Source organism: Pseudochaenichthys georgianus, unplaced genomic scaffold (assembly GCF_902827115.2).
Source record: "Pseudochaenichthys georgianus unplaced genomic scaffold, fPseGeo1.2 scaffold_267_arrow_ctg1, whole genome shotgun sequence".
NCBI lineage: Eukaryota > Metazoa > Chordata > Actinopteri > Perciformes > Channichthyidae > Pseudochaenichthys > Pseudochaenichthys georgianus.
Genome location: NW_027262956.1, coordinates 212,199 through 232,444, shown reverse-complemented (window position 1 = coordinate 232,444; position 20,246 = coordinate 212,199). Strand labels below are relative to the sequence as shown.

At 41.5% G+C, this 20,246-nt stretch overlaps 2 protein-coding genes across 2 annotated transcripts; one reads left to right on the top strand and one right to left on the bottom strand.

Moving 5' to 3' along the window:
- The first annotated feature begins 890 nt into the window (after nt 1-890).
- Nucleotides 891-4,925, top strand: LOC117442073 (olfactory receptor 10A6-like). The gene is made up of 2 exons (XM_034078070.2): nt 891-1,830; nt 4,831-4,925. Exons 1-2 carry the CDS (start codon nt 891-893, stop codon nt 4,923-4,925), a joined length of 1,035 nt encoding a protein of 344 aa, XP_033933961.2.
- A 14,367-nt stretch (nt 4,926-19,292) lies between these two features.
- LOC117442072 (olfactory receptor 11A1-like) lies at nt 19,293-20,246 on the bottom strand. Its single transcript, XM_034078069.1, has one exon. The coding sequence runs from the start codon at nt 20,244-20,246 to the stop codon at nt 19,293-19,295; it is 954 nt and encodes a 317-aa protein (XP_033933960.1).

The following is a 20,246-nucleotide window of genomic DNA, read 5'->3' as shown; positions in this document are numbered from 1 at the left end:
AAATGACTGAAAGCTTCCAGTTTCCTTTGACTGTACAATCTGAGGCAAGTCTGGACATTCACTCCATCGGAAGAAAATGACACTTATACACATAGTAGGCTAATGGGTGTGCATTTTATTCTGCTTCTGCTGGTAGGATATAAAGTCAGCCACAGTAAGAGGGAAATAAAGAACAGGGTTTTACTGGGTAGTTCACCATCGAAGCATTCTCGAAGAATTATGTTTTGCAACTGAAGAGGGCAGTTACGGTTTTAACCGGCGACATAAGGATTGTATCTTAGAAGATTGTCCAGAGGTTTAAAGAAAAGGTTTAAGCGATGACAATGATTTTACCAATTCAATACACACAAAGCCCTTATCATTACAAACATATCAAACTGGTTCCCATAAGGCCAGCCTAACCAGAAGTAGACCATCAAAATGTGCTTTTTCCTGTATTTTTAGAGAACTTTTACAATCTCCTCCTAAAGAGTAGATCACTTACACTTTGACAGAAAACCCCATGTCATTTGTTACGCTATATTGCAAAAGCATAGTTGATAGGTCAAAGCAAAACACAATGTTTTGACCGTTTACATGTGTCAACTAAAGATTGACCTGCCCCAAACATGACTTTCTTGATGATAGGCTGGTCTGGGTCCTGATGGTAAGGGGCCTGGCCTGTTGGGTTCTGGTGTTCTGGAAGCTTTAAAGCAGCAGAAGTCTCTGCAGCTGACAGAAGGGACTGCAGCAGTCTGCAGCACAGCAGGTGAGAGACACTGCACTGTGTGTGATGTGATCATGTTGCATTCATGTACAGTTCCTGACACACTCCGGGGGTGGGGGGGGTGGTAAGTTAACACTGTGAAGTTCAAATGTGCTCAGATATATTAACGTTTTCACCTTTAAAAATGATTTCCAATTCAACTTCACTAACTGTATCCTATTTCATTCTTGGAGCTTATTTGCATATTGGATATTTGAGGTACTTGTGTTTCACGATAACTGCCATGTTGTACATTATGATTGTTGTTGCCAACACGTCTCTGATTGTGGTTATCTGTGTGAACAGGAGCTTACATGAACCTATGTACCTTTTTCTGTGCAGCCAGTTTGTAAATGAACTGTATGGTAGTACTGGGTTGTTTCCATTCCTTCTGGTTCAGATCCTCTCTGACATTCACAATGTCTCTGCTCCGCTCTGCTTCCTGCAGATTTTCTGCTTGTACACATATGGAGGTATTGAGTTTTACAATTTAACCGTCATGTCTTATGACAGATATCTTGCTATCTGTTATCCTCTGCAATATAACACACGTATGAGTTCTAACAAAGCAGTTATCTTCATTATTCTGCCTTGGTTGTACTCTTTTGTGAAGTTCACGACAACGTTATCTTTAAGCATCCGTTTGACACTGTGTGGAAACATAATAAATGGTTTGTATTGTAGTAACTATGCTGTTGTGAAGTTGGCATGTTCTGACACTCAGGTGAACAACATGTATGGACTTTTTAGCATTGCTTTAACTATTATTGTCCCTTTGTTTCCAATCCTCTTCTCGTACATGAGGATCCTCAGAGTGTGTTTCTCTGGCTCCAAACAGACCAGACAGAAAGCTCTCAGTACCTGCACACCTCAACTTGTTTCGCTGTTCAACTTCGCTTTTGGCGGCTGCTTTGAAGTACTTCAGAGTAGATTTGATATGAGCGGTGTTCCCAGTGTGCTGCGTATTATTCTGTCACTGTATTTTCTCATCATACAGCCACTAATGAACCCTGTCATGTACGGACTGCAAATGTCCAAACTACGAAACATATGTAAACATGTGCTCCGTTATCAACTGTTGGCTGGTAGGTCTAATAACTGAAGTGTCAGTGAATGGATCTTAATATCTTGTTTTGAAATGTGGTAACTAAAACATTTTAATTAAATGTGAAACATGTGTATTATGTTCATAGTGTTTGTAGTATTTATTATATATACACATGTATTCCAATATTCATGAATAAATAGACAAATGTCACCTTAATGTAAACACAGTGAATATATGAACCTATATTAATATATTGCCTTTGTATACATTTAAAACTAAATGTAGGGATTGATAGTACATTTAATGATGTCTCTATAACATATCATGTGGAGAGTCCTCTGTAGTGTGAACTGTGCAGTGTGAACAAGCATCATGTTATAAAGCACTTTGTGGGGGGGTGATGTTTCTGGACTTTTGGTATTTGGTGTAACCAAAATTAACAAGGAAAAATAAACAATCTTTTAGCACAATTCATCTTTGTAGTATCTATTTTATATTGCGGTGAAGGTATCTTAAAATGACTGTATTCATACATCATGATAACGGCCCATACTCAAACATCTTTTTTTTAAAAAGAGCAATGTCTTCAGCAAAGCACTAGCAACCTTTATTGATTCAGTTATCTCATTCCTTATACGCTTAATTCAAACTGGATCCATAAAGTTTAAAATGATAATAAAAAATTCCCACTCTTGACGTTGTGAAAGCAATCGACAAAGCAAACTCATAAAAATGTTGTTTCTGTAGTCATTTAAATAATGGATTGTTGGAAATCACGTCATGGCAAATGTGTCATGGTACTTAATTACCCAGGATCCTTCACTGTTGTCCAAAACCTGCATCACATCCTGCAAACAGATGTCCTCTCTCCACATGTAGATATGGAAACTCAGCAGATAGAAAGACACTGAGCTGTAATGTGTGTTGTGTTGTAATGAGCTAAAAGGTAACGTTAGGTGGCTTTGACGCATTGCCAGGCTGATGTCGGTTGAGTCCCTGGAACAATAACTGTCTTATCACATATATTAAATATGGTAATAAGGCCAGAGCACGAAAGTGCTGGGACACATCGGTGTTGTAAGAAGTTGTATTTAAAACGTCTTCACAGAAGGTGGGGCACAAAAAGACAGGTTCAAAACTCACCAACAATTCATACAATCATCATACATTTTGGGGGATATTTTCAGCCCTTGTAATCCTAACCCCAACACATTCTCTAGTGGGGGAGTATTAACTGAGATGTGAAAGGTCATATTTTGTAATGAATGTTGGTGTATGACTTGCAGTGAGTTGGAACTTGGTAAAAACCTCAATAACCTATTAACCTGTTAAGCCCTGAGCCTGTTTTTCAGGTCTCAGGCTCGAACAGGACATTTCCAGAACAATGACCATAACTACACTTCTAAACAGGGAATGTTCATATTATTTTCTCTCAAAGTATTAATAAACCTGTGAGTTGGATGTAGAAAATTCAGAATCAATATAGATGTTTTTTATTTTAAAGAAAATTCCGATTGAACATAGTAAAAAACTGTAAATTATAGTGTCCGGAGGAACAGGATGTCGCGGGGGAGGTGCCATTCGTGTTCGCCATTCCGGTGGGTCGGGCGGCCCCATTAATCGAGGAGGAAGACGACGAGGACGCCTCGTTGTCTGGTGCTTCCGGGTCAAGACTTCAGTCAAGACTTCCCCTGCGGTGATGACCAAGGCAGAAGAGCATGTAGGCCTACCGCTCCCCCCGCCACTGCCATCGAGGCCGGTAAACCGCCTTCGTCAGGGGTTGTACGGCGTGCGCAATCAGCCCCACACAGGACTCTCCCTGACCTGGGGTATATGATGCGCAGTTGGCTCCATACAGAGTCTCCGCACTGTTTTTCCATGCACACTCTACACGAGGTAAGTGTGTGTAAGTGTGCCTTATCCAAGCTGCGGCCCCGACTTCTCCACGGTTACAACCAAATGGGAGGAAGTGGGGATGCGTTGGATGTTAGCCAAAAGCCGGTCAGGGACAGTTTGATGGGTCGATGTTGTTGGACAACAGGGTGTTTATACATCGTGGCTGTGTGAGATATAACGAGGGGTTACGTATTGTAACCCAGGGCATACAGTATAAGCACAGGCGGAGCCCTCTACCTGGGGGCCCTGTCTTTCCTATGCCGCTCGCTGAAGAGGGTGTAGGATGACGGTCAGAGGGCAGGGTACTGTAGGCCTGCACGCGCATTCAGGTAGGCTCGCCCCGATTGGCTGGCAACGTTTACGTAACTCAGTAGGTAAATGCACGCACGACATGATAGAGAGTAATACCCATAGAGTCCAGTAGAGGGCTCCGCCTGTGCTCAAATAACCAGGGTTACAATACGTAACCCCTCGTTAATGTAACGTTAGTTTAATATGCTCGTGAAATGCAAATCTCAAGTGACAAATTACAAATTACAAATACACAAACAGTGGACTGCCGCCTTCACTAGTATCTCTAAAATTTGAATTGATTTGAAGTTGTAGACTATATGCTCCTGTTTGACCAGTAGGATTTCTACGCTCTTGGTGACTCATATGACTCAGAGGACTCGTATGATCCGGATCTCTTCAATGACTGACTCAGCAGACCTTAAGTCCGTAAAAGGATCCGGATTTGCCATCTCGACATTATAATGTGCTTTTTTCCTGTATTTTTAGAGAACTTTTACAATCTCACTTACACTTACAATTTAGACAAGGTTCATGGTTCAAGGCTTTTATTGGTCATACGAACATAGCTACAGTGCAGTTATGATGATGAACATCTTAGGTCACAGGCTCCTCCAACATTGCAACACAATAAAACCAGGCCTTGATGCAGCCAGTCAGGATCCTCTCTATGGTGCAGCTGTAGAAGGTCAGGATCCTCTCTATGGTGCACCTGTAGAAGGTCAGGATCCTCTCTATGGTGCACCTGTAGAAGGTCAGGATCCTCTCTATGGTGCACCTGTAGAAGGTCAGGATTCTCTCTATGGTGCACCTGTAGAAGGTCAGGATCCTCTCTATTGTGCACCTGTAGAAGGTCAGAGTATCCTGGAGTCCATGTTGAACCTCCTCAGCCTGCGGAGGAAGAAGAGCCGCTGTCGAGCTCTTTTGGTGATGGTGTTTGTGTGAAGAGTGCATGTTAAGTCCTCAGTGAAGAGTCCATGTCAGTTCTATTTCGTCCCTACTGACCGCCAGACGCGGTGCTTTAGCACTGGATATGTCCATCGCGCGCATGCGCAGCTCTAGTACCAATAACAACAAAGTCGTTTCTTCGATAATTTTTTAAAACTTCATTTTGGATTATTTTAAGATATAATTGACCGTTTTCTTTACTTTTTTCTGCTTTCCACGGGTGGGGGCGCATGACAGGCCACCTATGAGCTCCCACAATCGGCCTGGGACCTCCGGGAATTGTAGGCTAAGCTCCATAAACTGACAAAGTCACCCAGAAATGTCACTTTAATAGCCCAAAAATATATAATACAAATACATTTAAATAGTAAAAGGTACAATTGTGCTCCTAATTAACCGGAATTTGATTTATATAGCCCCATGATAGTGAGGAAAATCATTTTCTTGGAAAAAAATGTTAAAACACCTGATTAATATGTTTGTAAAGCTGGCAGCAGGTTCACTGCTGTAAGCAGGGTCTCACACTCAAAGGCACCTAGGCAGAGATCCAGGGTGATGCACATGGCTTTCCTACCCAGGAATAAGTGTGTGAAAGGCGGGGAGAAGTGCTGTGAATACAGGGAGAGAGCAGCCAGAGAGAAGCGGGCTGTGAGAGCCACAGAGTGCACCCAGAGGACAGGCTGCTTCACAGCACTCTGTAACCCATTGAAGCAGCTTCAATCGTGGGTGAACAATGTTTAAATAGTGTGACAATTCCAGGGCACTTGACAGCACTTTGTAACCCAGGAAAGCACCTTGAATCGTGGGCACATGAGTGTTAAAAGTGCATTAAACTGTTTATTACACTTGTGTCCAAATGAATACGTTTCTTGTCAATGCTGGTACACTAAACTGTACAGCAATTGGAGTATCATTTCCATTGAGACGCATTAGGCCATTTCGTCGTCAGTTTCAATGTTAATTTTGTCCATTTGACGCCATTTGCCCTTACATTCCTCCAGACTCAGAAAAAGTCTAAGTTCACTTTTGGGAGAACCATAGAAAGGGGTGAAAATGGATTAAATGTATCCGAAAATATTGTCTCATAATTCCCTGACAACTCCCCTTGCATTCCTCCAGAGACCAGTTCAAAAACTTAAAGTTTGGTAAGAACCATACTGGGGGGTCTCCATGCAACAATTGTATCCGAGCCAAAGCACTCATGTAGCGGACACATTCCTCCATGATGTGAAACGGCCGTTTTTTTTTCTGAGTCCTCTCAAAAACCGGGTTTCCGATTTTGTGAGGAAAGTAGCTTGGAAAACATGACTACATTTTTTTGACAGAGGAGGGGAGGTCTCAATTCCCCTCTCCGTTGTAAAATGCAACGGGGGAGTGGAAAAGTGTCCGGGGCTTCCACCCGAAGCGCCGAAGACTTGAGCTTTTTGGAGCCCCTCCTCTGTTGGCACTCTGTCGGTTTTTCGATAATTTTTTAAAACTTCATTTTGGATTATTTTAAGATATAATTGACCGTTTTCTTTACTTTGTTCTGCTTTCCACGGGTGGGGGCGCATGGCAGGCCGCCTATGAGCTCCCACTTGCATTGGAGTCTTTACTCTAGGCGTAGTGTGTTCTCTGACAGAAATACGCTGGCCATAATGTCCCTGTAAACGCATAGCGCTCTCCTTTAGATAGCACTCCCTGCGGTTCATCCCTCTCATCTGCGCATGCCCACTAGCCACCTCCTTTACAGGAGCTACAGCTGGGGCAGCGAATGGGGAATTTGTACAGTTAACATTGTGTGTAGGCCTAAGTGTAGCCTTTGTGGAAACAAAAGGCAAAGCAAGTTTATTTATATAGCACCTTTCAAAACAAGGCAATTCAAGGTGCTTTACAAAAATGAAAGACATTCAGACAAAGGCATTTAAAAACAGTAAAAGATAATAAAAGAAACATTAAAAGAAAAAATACATGAATACAAAGTTACAGCGCAGTCTAAGATATGAATAGTTCACACAGAAGTTCCACTTTACTGATGAACACAACGGCTCAGTTTCATTTAAAAGCAGTGACAAAAAGATAAGTCTTCAGCCTGGATTTAAAAGTAGTAAGAGTTGTAGCGGACCTGCAGGTTTCTGGGAGTTTGTTCCAGATATTTGGAGCATAATAACTGAACGCTGCTTCTCCATGTTTAGTTCTGACTCTGGGACAGAAAGCTGACCATTCCCTGAAGACCTGAGAGATCTGGATGGTTAATAATTTAGCAGGAGATCAGAAATGTATTTTGGGCCTAAACCATTCAGTGCTTTATAAACCAGCAGCAGTATTTTTGAAATATATTCTTTGACACACAGGAAGCCAGTGTAAAGACTTCAGAACAGGAGTGATGTGATCCACTTTCTTAGTGTTAGTGAGGACTCGAGCAGCGGCGTTCTGAATCAGCTGCAGCTTCCTAATATATTTTGTAGTGAGACCTGTGAAGACACCATTACAGTAGTCCAGTCTACTGAATGCACTTACTCAGTGTTTGAATTGGAGCATAGTCTCCTGGTGAAACGGTTACGTAAATGTGTGTGTCATCTGCATAGCTATGGTAACTTATTTAGTTGTTTTTCATTATCTGAGCTAGTGGTAGCATGTATATGTTAAAGAGAAGAGGCCCCAAGATGGAGCCTTGAGGAACCCCACATGTCATATTTGTCAACTCAGATTTGTATTTACCTATAGAAACAAAGTTATGTCTGTCCTTTAAGTAGGATTCAAACCAATTTAGAACTGTTTCCGAAAGTCCCACCCAGTTTTTAGTCGGTCTAGTAATATGTTGTGGTCAACAGTGTCAAACGCAGCACTGAGATCTAATAATACTGACACTGAAGTTCTGCCACTGTCTGTGTTTAAGTGGATGTCATTGAAGACCTTTACAAGAGCAGTCTCAGTGCTGTGGTTTGGACAAAATCCTGACTGGAACACATCCAAACAGCTATTTAAATTCAAAAAAATTCCTCAACTGTCGAAAGAGTACTTTTTCAATGATTTTACCTAGAAATGGGAGGTTTGATATGGGCCTGTAATTGTTCATTACTGAAGCGTCTAGATTATGCTTCTTTAAGAGCGGTTTAATGACTGCAGTTTTCAGGACCTGTGGAAAAACACCTGAGTGAAGAGACTTGTTCACTATATGAAGTAGATCTGAGGCCATGCAAGGAAAAACATTTTTTAAAAACCCTGTTGGTATAATATCAAGGCAGCAGGAGGAGTATTTCAGAAGTTGTATAATGTCCTCTAGGTTTTTATCATTAATCTGATGGAATTGTGTCATGATGTCTGAATTGATATTAGGTGGACACAGAGACAAAACATTTGCTGTTCCTGATGCAGAGGCACTGACTGCTTGTCTGATTTTCTGAATGTTGTCAGTGAAGAAGGCAAATTCATTGCACGCCCTGGTGGATAGAAATTCAGAGGCTACTGACACTGGGGGGTTAGTTAGTCTGTCGACGGTAGCAAACAAGGCACGTGTGTTGTTTTTGTTTTTGGCAATGATATCAGAGAAGAAAGACTGTCGGGCACATTTCAATTCCAAATTATAAAGGCCAAGTCTCTCTTTATAGATTGCACCTGGAGATTTGTTTTTCGCCACCTGCGTTCAGCTTTTCGACACTCTTTTTTCTCTGTTCTCACGGTCATGGCCTTTCTCCATGGAGATATTTTCTCGCCAGACACTTCCTTTACCCTAGTTGGAGCAATGGCATCTATACATTTTTTTATTTTTGAATAAAAATGATATACTAGCTCATTTACTGAGATGTTAGCAGGGGCAAATGTGGAAGAAAAATTCTGAGTAAACATTTCCCTAGTATTTTCAGTTAAATATCGCTTTGTGGTTACCTCTTTTTGAAAACATTTGTGAACAGAAATAGCAACCTGATCTCACCAGAATGCGTGACTCCACCACGACTCCTTAACACCACAATGCGTGGTGGAGTCACGAACTTTGTTACATTTGCGTGTCTGCACCACGCAAACAACCCCAATGTAGTGAATGAGGCTCCTTTGTCGTGGTGCACACACGCATTTCTACAACGTGCATTGTGTGTAATGCAACTGTTAATTTTATTAAATTAGTTTGTTTTTAAGGAAGGCCAGAGCTTCAGCTGTGTCAAATAGATTGTTCCCTTTAGTTAACGTTATTTAAAAGATAATGATCATGTCTTGTATTACGAGCGTCCATTCCCATTGGATAACGGAGAATTTTACACCCGGAAGTAAGTAGCCTATTCTCCTTACTGTCGATTGATTTTACAGTGATATCTGCACTACTCATCGACTAAAAAACACCAAATTGTCCTTTTTAATTACACAACATTGATTGGTTTGAATTGTGTGCAATGCTTTTGTATTTTCCCCCTTCGATTCGGAGAAACAAATATTTTTTCGGAGTTTTTGGACGGCAGAAGACACTACACTACCCAGAATCCTCAGCTATCGTTTGGGACTACACCATGAACCCCGTGATCAGTCCTCAAGTTCTTTGATTGGTTGACCTCCAACTGCATTCCATATGAAAAAAAACGTTTCGTAAAAGAGAAAATCATACTTTATTCAGCAGTGCTTGCTTTACTCTTTGATAGTCATCACATGAATGCATTGTAATAAATGGTTTGGCTGCATTAAATATTACACATCTGTCTTAGTTCTTTATTTATCTACAGAGATCGGGCATCAGAATACACCGGAAACTATTCTTTTACCGTTCTGTTTTAATTTCACAATAAAGTTAGTAGTAATATTTTGTTTTGATATTATTGTTTTTTATTAACTACTAGACGACTGGGTCATGTTAAGACCATCTTTTTTTGGTTGCTATGGGTTTTTTCCATCGCTTTTGTGTTACAAATATCAAAACAATAACAAAATAATATTCGTCGTAAACTAAACCGGAAACAGCAGTATATTTTATTTTGTTAACACTGTAAACTTGACAGCCTTTTAACCCAAACCACCTACTGGTTAAAGCACGTTATTACACGTTTAGAGTAATTGCAATGCAGGAAGATTGTGTTGCTTTTTAATGACTGTTTAAAATGCCTTTTTCTTAATGTCTTTCATTTTTGTAACGCACTTTTGAATGTGTTATATTTTATGAAAACATTCAAATATTAAGAGTACATACAAAATAGTGGGAAAGTAGAAGGTCAATTATATAAATATAGAATAGAAAATATCAAGAAGATACTCAAATGATATCTAGAGTAAAACAGTTTAGTGCCTGATAGGAGGATGTGCTAACTAATAAGGCTTTAATTAAAGAAATGTGCAGAATACGACAGTGTAATGGTGGAAGTATACACACATTGATAGATGTCTTGTAATGCACTGTTGATGAACCTGTGACCCAAGTTGTTCATTCATTGCATAACTACACTGTTGTGTATATGATATGTCAATAAACCTTAGAAAATCTTGAAATCTTGAAAGGGATGTGCAAAATAGCAATTATATACAGTCTTTAATGAACTATTAGAGAATAACGAGTAATGAATATGCTTTAAACGGATCTGCAGATAAATATTTAGTCTTCTCAAGCAACCAACTATCAAATATCTCGCCTGATTGTTGGCACTTGACAATCACCTTCACTGAATTTCATTCAGGTGTAACTAAAGTCTGATTTAAGGGTTGTTTATATTTCACATCATTAATCCAAATCTGTAAAGTAACTAAAATAAATGTAGTGGATTAAAAATACCAGGTTAACCTTAAAGAAAGCCCTCAGGATTATAAAAGACCACCATCACCCCAGCCACAAACGGTTCTGTCTGCTGCAGTCTGGCAGGCGGTACCACAGCATTCGGACTAAAACCACCAGACACAGAGACAGCTTCATCCCACAGGCCAGAGGACTATTAAACACCTGAACTTAGAAATAACATTCATCTGGCTGCTACTTAGAAATTATTTATCTAATATATCATATTCCAATCACTTGTAGACTCTTATTGCATTATTTCACTATTTTTTCTGTGCATCTGTTTTATTGCGTAGCACTGTTGGAGGAGCCTGTGACCTAAGGGGGGGAGGGGGGTAGGACACGTTCGATTCCTGTTTTGAATAGTGTGCCGTAGATGGGTTTCATTCCATTTCAAAGTCCTTTTGGACGCTCTGTGTAAACGTCGCGCATCCAATCACAGAGGTTGAGGACTGATCACGGGGTTTGTCAAGCTAAGCACATGGTGTAGTCCCAAATGATAGCTGAGGATTCTGGGTAGTGTAGTGTCTTCTGCCGTCCAAAAACTCCGAAAATATATTTGTTTCTCCGAATCGAAGGGGGAAAATACAAAAGCATTGTACACAATTCAAACCAATCAATGTTGTGTAATTAACAAGAACAATTTGGTGTTTTTTAGTCGATGAGTAGTGCAGATATCACTGTAAAATCAATCGACAGTAAGGGGAATAGGCTACTTACTTCCGGGTGTAAAATTCTCCGTTATCCAATGGGAATGGACGCTCGTAATACAATACAGGGGACATGATCATTATCTTTTAAATAACGTTAACTGAAGGGAACAATCTATTTGACACAGCTGAAGCTCTGGCCTTCCTTAAAAACTAACTAATTTAATAAAAATAACAGTTGCATTACACACAATGCACGTTGTAGAAATGCGTGTGTGCACCACGACAAAGGAGCCTCATTCACTTTACATTGGGGTTGTTTGCGTGGTGCCGACACGCAAATGTAACAAAGTTCGTGACTCCACCACGCATTGTGGTGTTAAGGAGTCGTGGTGGAGTCACGCATTCTGGTGAGATCAGGTTGGAAATAGAGCTCTCAAAGAAAACACAGGAATGGTCAGAGAGTGCAACATCAGTCACCACAACCTTAGAGATATTCAGACCCTTTGAGATAATGAAGTCCAGAGTGTGCCCCTTATTGTGCGTGGGCTCCGTCACATGCTGAGTCAGTCCATAGCTATCAAGAACACAAAACAGTTCTTTAGCCCCTCTGTCCTGGGGGTTGTCAACATGGATGTTAAGATCACCAACAATGACTAGACGGTCAAAGTCAATACACACTATAGACAGCAGTTCAGTAAAGTCATCAGAAAAGCTTGCACAGTATTTGGGTGGTCTATAGATATTTAGGAACAGAGCTCGAGAGGAGCATTTCAGCTGAAGGGCCACATATTCAAAAGAAGCAAAGTTCCCATAAGATGTCTTCCTGCATTGAAGGGAATCATTGAACAGAATAGCAACTCCACCCCCTTTCTTATGCATTATTTCCTGACTCATAAAACTAAAGTTGGGAGGGGTTGATTCGATAAGAACAGCTGCACTGTTATTTTGTTCAATCCATGTTTCCGTTAAATACATAAAATCGAGATTGTGCTCAGTGATAAAATCATTGATTAAAAATGTTTTTCCTGCCAAAGACCTGACATTTAATAAAGCTAGTTTAAGTTTGTTAAACACACTATCAGTAAGATTTTTTGTAACAAGCTGTGGCTGACATGGAATCACTTCTAAATTTGATAAACTCACACAAACTTTTGAGCGCTTCCTGTGTCCAAGCTGATTCACCGCTCTTAATCTATGTCCTTGAAATAATTGAGAGTGCCATACGCCCTTGAGCCTGGACCCAGCATATATCAGTCAGTGTTTGCGTTTTGTACACACACATCCTTATCAGGCTTCGGAGACAGCAGTCTTGAAGGGGGGAGGACGTTTCGTTCCGGATGATTGTGGTAGGCATGGTGACAGGGGTGTTGGTGCGCGTCCAGGGGGAGGAGGTGGTTGACGTAGGCACAGTGACGGAGACGGGGGAGATGGTACGTGTCTCTGCTTCAGTGATTTTGATGGGCGTTGTTGAGGAGCGGGGGTAAAGGACATGCTGCCAGCCCTGCGTATCGCCCTAGTTTGGTTATTGAACTCCAGGAAGGAATCGGTGCCAACCCTCTGTATCTCCTTCATGTGTTCAGCGATCTCCAGGAGGGTGGGCGAGGGTGAAAGGGTGAACGGAGAGTAGAGAGAGCTGTGGGGTGAAGGAAGAGTATCCTTAGAGGTGATAGGGGGGGACACTCCTGCATTTGTCTCCCATAATCAAGACATTCCTCAGGCGGGTGCAGTGATAGATTTTCAAGGTTTTCTGAGCGATGTGTTGTGTCTTTCTCTTGTTTTGATTCCTCTTGTTGCTTGTCCTTGGCAGAGGGAACAGATTGATGATGTAGGCAGTTGAATATGTTAGAGATAAACAATTTCACTCCTGACTTGTTCAGGCAAACTCCATTTGCCTTAAAAATATGTCTGCGGTCCCAGAAAAAGTTAAAGTTGTCAATAAAATGCACAGAATGGTCAGTACAGACAGTTGAAAGCCAAGTGTTCAGTGCACACAATCTGCTGAATCTCTCCACTCCTCTTCTGACTGGCGGTAGAGGGCCACTGATGAACACCTCTGCATTTAGAGAGCTGATAGTTTCCAACAAATATTTAAAGTCTTCTTTCACAACATCATTTGTTTCAATGTGCAGAACCACATTCTTCAGTCGGATTTTCAGCCCCAACATGCAGGATCTTCTCAGCCAAGTCAGAGACCTTATCCTTGGGAAAACAGAGTACTTTGGTGTTGTTCTTACTACACAGACTTTTTACATCTCTTACAGCAGAGTCACCCACAATCAGAGTTTCAGGCCCAGTCGTTAGCTTTCCCTCTAGCCTTTTACTTTTGGAATAGCTATTGGTCCTTACCCTGCTGTGTGAAGAGGACAGGTTATCCAGGTCATCAGATCTCCGGTTCTCGGTCAGCGGAGCATATCTGTTCCGGATTGGCACACTTGGTGGTTTAGGAGGATTGTTTGTAGTTCTCCCTTTAGCAGCTGTCCACGGCTGATTCCTAGTATGAATAGGGGTTGAAGAGGCGCTCTTCCTGGGTGATAACAATGCAGGCCAGCCGGTCGCATCACAGATTTCAGAGCGCTGGGCTCTGCCTGTTGTTCGTCCTCCCAAATCCTATGGAAATTATTTACTCTTCGGCCTTGCACCCAGAGAGTTCCAGGGAGGACTACCACTTGTAGATTTATAACCTGTAGATTTATTACCCGGTACACAGCCCCCCTGTTCATTGGAATCCTTGTAGCTGCTAACTAGCTTTGAGTTAGCATGCCTTTGTCCATTATTTTGCAACACTGGTAAAGTGGTGTCATTCCAACCAAGTCCATTCACTTCCACGTTAAATTCCAACCGTTGCATTTTCATTTCCAAAACGGCCATCTTCTGTAGAAGTTTGTGGAAGTCATCTGTAGAGAACGGAGGCATTTTGCTACCAACTAGCTTAAGCTAAATAGCATGCAGTAGCCTACCAGGCTTTAGCTGTTGCTAGGCCACGCAACTGTAGGACTGAGGTTGTCGTAAAAATATTGAAATATGGCTGAAAACCTCCGTCTAGTTACGAAGAATTACTGTCCCAGTGATAAGTTAATGTCCAGGAGCAGCTGTTTGAAGTTTTCAGAAAAAGAAAAATAGAAAAACAGCATAAAAAAGTAAGCAGAGGCAAGAGCAAGCAGAAACGCGTCTACACTGTAAGAAGGCTGGGAGAATGCAAAAAGACACTTAGATTTGGATACAGATCAACCTCATTCTAATTAGAAAACGTAGTGATCTGTGCATTATACAGGGAGGAGGCGGGATTCGCCCCCTCGTCCCGGGCGGAGAGATTTTCTCCCCCCGCCAGTCAGATCCGTAAAGACGGAAAGCCCGTCCCTGTGAGTGCCAGCACGAGGGTTCCACGGGGTGGGCCGAAGAGGTGGAGGGCGCCGTCTCTTTGAAACGGACATTATGGGGAAAAGTGGAATTGTGGAGATAAATGTGGGATAAATGCGGGATAAATGCAATAGTCTGTACTGAATGCATTTTTCACACACACACACCTCACTCCAGAACTAGAGTTTACAAACGTAAACCACCATTCTCCTGCGGGGGTCCCTGAACGCACCGCGGCCACTCTCACGAGGGCCACTCGCTCACGTATTAACGCTGTATTTCCCATTGCAACGGTGAAATGCATTAATCGGAGCTATTATACCAGGCAAGGCGTGTTTTCTGACAACAGCACGCCGGCAATAGCGTCTCTTGAACCCACACAGTGCTTTGACAGCACTCGGTTTATTCCACTCACGTGCACACACCCACCTGCTGGCTCCCTATACTGGGGTTTACAGCTGGGGCAGGGAGTGAAGGACAGTGTTTCTTCCGCTGGGGATGGGCAAGAAGCAGCTACACTGCGACTACTCCTCATCCCGTGAGCAAGGAGATCGATCCAAAGAGCCCTTCCGTAAACACGGGGGCTCCCAGGAGATCAACACGATCCTCTTTGGAGAGTGCCACGCGGCGTGATATCCCAGGGACATCACACGGCGGGCAGCGGTGTGGGTCGACCCTATATCATGTGAAGCCACCGAGCACCGGTCCCCGGGGGAACCGGGCCTGGGGCAAGGCCCGTGGACTAAGCTACTTATTCGGCCTTGTGGCCCAATAATCGCTATGACCTGGTGAGGCGGGGGCATCTCTAGCAATGAGTGAGTAGCCCACACACCCGCCGCCATGATCATCATCCAGGGAGAGTACAGCCCTGGGCGGTGGACTTCCATGGATGCCAGATCCGGAAGGAATGGCCAACGTGAATGGCACCGCCTCGGCCATATCCTGGTTCCCCAAACACTCGAAGCAAAGGTGGTGGGGATCGGCGCCCGCTATTTCAGCCAGGGCACGAATTACAGGCCCGGGTCTCTAGCAGTGGCGACTTCCTGGAGGTATGATAACTCTTTCTTCTTCTTTCAAACGTCTCAGTCTCTTGTGGAATCACTTCCGCTGCTGAAGAGAAAAGGATGATAGTCAGGAGACGAGGCCTCCTTTTATACGGTGTGATGTGCGCGCATTCAGGTAGGCCCGCCCAAGGCCGGCTACGTCTATAGAAGTCTCAGTGGGAGAATGCTCGCAGGGTAAGGTAGTACCCATAGAGTCCAGTGGAGTCCAGTAGAGGGCGGAGCCTGTGGTAGATATAACTGAATCATGTGAGATCTGATTAAGTGAAATTATTTCCGCAGTGAATTTTATAATGGATAAAACGTTCAAGTATATTCATGATATTCCAATGCAACATATGAAACATAGTCCTATATGTCCTCTGTTATAAACTGTTGGATTGTAGGTCTAATAACTAAAGTGTCAGTGAATGGATCTTAATATCTTGCCTTGAAATGTGCTGATTAAAAACATTTCATTAAATCGTAAAACATTTGACTATGTTCATAGTATTTATAATATGTATTAGATATACACTTCCATTCCAATATTCATAAATAAACAGACACATGTCACCTAAATGTAAACACAGTAAAAATATAAACCTATATTATATATTGCCTTTCTATAAATTTAAAACGAAATGTAAAGTATATATATATATATATATATATATATATATATATATATATATATAAGGATTGATAGTATTTATAACATATCATGTGGATAGTCCTCTGTACTGTGAACTGTACAGTGTGAACAAGCATCATGTTATAAAGCACTTTGTTGGTGGGTGATGTTTCTGGACTTTTGGTATTTGGTGTAACCAAAATTAACAAGGAAAAATAAACAAGCCTGTGGCACAATTCATCTTTGTAGTATCCATTATATATTGCGGTGAAGATATCTTCAAACGACTGTATTCACACATCATGATAATGGCCAAAACTCATACATCATTTTATTGAAAAGAGCTCAAAAGCAACATAGTTTAAGTCCATGGGTACCTCCATTATCTGGCAGCTTGAAGTTCATATTAACTTGCTTCTCTCAATTTGAATGTTCGATAGTGAGTTACCACGTCCAACCTCTCGTAGGTCAGTTTTTTCAGAGGTCAGCAGACAACACCCGATGGTGTGTACCTCCTCCTCACAATGGGGACTGCCGTTGGAGGTCTAGGCCTTGGTTCCTGTCTTTTTAATTCAAACATGCGAACATCATAGATGCTTGCATTGACTTGACACCTAAGAGAGAATTGACTCACTGCCCTGTCGGTGAACCCCATGTGCTTGATGCTTCGTGCTGACCCTACAAGGCGACTCAGACCAAAGCCTTCATTGTTTCAGAAGTTACTTCAGGTCAAGGGTTATATCAATATAACTGGGCTTCCACACTATTCACTGGATGGGGAGGCAAAATGATGTCTGTTGTGCCCAGTTTGTACGTTGGCATGTTAGGTGGAACCCATGGCCTCTATCAGACACACTGATCAGTTGTTTTTGTGCTTCGAGATGGTTCGGACAGTAAAGCCCTTTCCAGAAGCGGCTGGCAGGATGCGAGGTAATCTCACAGGCCTATAGGCAGGCTGGGAGGGTGTGCATTCATCGGCACAGCAACCGTGTGAGGGTGGGCCTGTATGTGTTGTATTATGTACTATGAAGGTATTTGGGTGATGTCACACACTGCCAAAAACCACAGCGGTTGAATAAAAAATAATCTGTATAACTGTAATAGGAAAATGAGACCAGTTGTTCAGGAAAATGGATCTGAATAAAAGCCAATGTGAAGGATATAAAATAACGGAGAGGCAGGATTGTGTATTGTTGGCATCTATGTGTATCTGCAATGAATAAAACCCAGCTTTGCTGCACTTGCCTGCCTTCTTCTTGATCTGAGAGTCGTGTTTTTCTCCACAATAGTTAGAAGAAAGCTGACCCCAGTAAGTTGTTGGTTCAGCTCTGATCAATGTTTACATGCTTTCACTTGCTCTTATCCTAAACAAATATAAAATATCATAATATAACTATGCAAATGATACTCAGATCTAAATTACAATAAACCCTGACAACTATGGACCACATTACAGTCTCTGAAAAACTGCATGCAACAAATCAGCACCTGGTCGAGTCAACATTTCCTGCAACAAAATAAGGACAAAATGGAACAATTATTTTTGGTGAAAAAAAGGACAGAGCCAATGTTAATGCTGTCCAACACATCAGAAAATGTCAGAAACCTCGGTGTAGTTATGGACCATGACTTCATTTCAAAACCCACATCAAACCCACATCAAAGGAAGTTAACGTTTTACCACCTGAAAAACACAGCCAGACTGAAAACATCCGTGTCTCTAAATGACCTCGAGAAACTAGTCCATGCCTTTGTTTTTAGCAGGCTCGATTACTACAACAGTGTTTGTACAGGTCTCTGTAAAAAAATCAATAAGATGACTACAACTCAACCAGAACGTGCTGGCAGAGTCCACACCAAAACTAGAAGAGCACATCCCTCCAGTTCTCAAAGATCTGCACTGGCTTCCAAAAGCACAAATGGATTGGGACCACAATACATGGACATGCTTCACTGTAACAAGCCACCCAGAGCTCTCAGATCATCAGGGTTGGGGTTGCACCGCAGACCTGGAAACAACTGCCTGAAAACCTGAGGTATTCTCCAACCCTGGGTTCTTTTAAATCAAGGTTAAATACCTTTCTCTTTAATGCTGCCTATCCTGAGATCATCTAACTATTATTTTATATTGTACCTAAGCACTTTTTTCTGCAACCATTCTGTCATCTTTTTTGTGAGTTGCCTTTTCGTTTGCTTTGTTTTTAACTTCTATGTTAAAGCTCACCTATTATGCTATATTTGAACAATATATTATAGGGCCATACAAAACATGTCTCTGAAGTGTTTTGCTCAAAATACCAAACAGATCACCCATTGTAGCCTCATACCCCTCTATTTAAGCCCTGTTTAAAAAAGTGCTGATTTAGGGTCCGGCCCTTCAAATGTAACCGTAAGGAGGAAAAGAGAGAGGGTTTTAGTTTCTGACACTTTGTGAGTCTCCTGACACACCGGGGACACATATTTATGGAGAGAATACATAAAAAAGTGCCTTTTGCATAATAGGTGACCTTTAAAGCATATGTTGAGCACTTTGAATTGTCTGAAATATGCTCAATATATAAACAAAACTAACCTTTACCTATAAGCCCAGACAGCGCCCTCTACCAAAGGGTCTCTCCGTTGTTACTGCAGCTGCACTACAGACAAGGGCAGCAAGACATTTAGCTTGCAGATTTCTACACACTTTGTGTTTTTGCTACTTTGAGGTCAAAAGTCAATTCATCTTTAAAACTATTTATATTAACATTAAACATTTTCCTAAACATTTTTGCATTTTTTTATTATTAATATAGGTGTATATTTCACTGTGTTAACATTTATATGACATTTGACTGTTTATTCATGAATATTGGAATGCATGTGTATAAACATATTAAAAATGTTTACAATTTCATTGAATGTTTTTAATCAGCACATTTCAAGACAGGATATTGGGAATCATTCACTGACACTTCAGTTATAAGACCTACCAGCCAACAGTTTATAACAGAGCACATGTTTACATATGTTTCTTAGCTTTGACATTTGCAGTCCGTACATGACAGGGTTCATTAGTGGCTGTATGATGAGAAAGTACAGTGACAGAATAATACGCAGCACACTGGGAACACCGCTCATATCAAATCTACTCTTAAGTATTTCAAAGCTGCAGCCAAAAGAGAAGTTGAACAGCGAAACAAGGTGAGGTGTGCAGGTACTGAGAGCTTTCTGTCTGGTCTGTTTGGAGCCAGAGAAACACACTCTGAGGATCCTCATGTACGAGAAGAGGATTGGAAACAAAGGGACTAAGATAGAGAGAACAATTGAAAAAAGTCCATAAATGTTGTTCACCTGAGTGTCAGAACATGCCAGCTTCACAACAAGGTGGTTGTTACAATTCAAACTGTCAATGATGTTTCCACAAAGTGTCAAACGGATGTTTAAAGATACGGTTATCAAGAACTTCACAAAAGAGTACAACCAAACCAGAATAATAAGAATAACTGCTTTGTTAGAAGTCATACGTGTGTTATATTGAAGAGGATAACAGATAGCAAGATATCTGTCATAAGACATGACGGCTAAATTACAAAATTGTATATTTGCATATGTGTACAAGCAGAACATCTGCAGGAAGCAGAGCGGAGCAGAGACAGTGTGGATGTCAGAGAGGATCTGAACCAGAAGGAATGGAAACAACCCTGTACTACCATACAATTCATTTACAAACAGGCTGCACAGAAAAAGGTACATAGGTTCATGTAAGCTCCTGTTCACACAGATAACCACAATCAGAGACGTGTTGGCAACAACAATCACAATGTACAACATGGCAGTTATCATGAAACACAAGTACCTCAAATATCCAATATTCAAATACTCTCCAAGAATGAAATAGGATACAGTTAGTGGAGTTGAATTGGACAT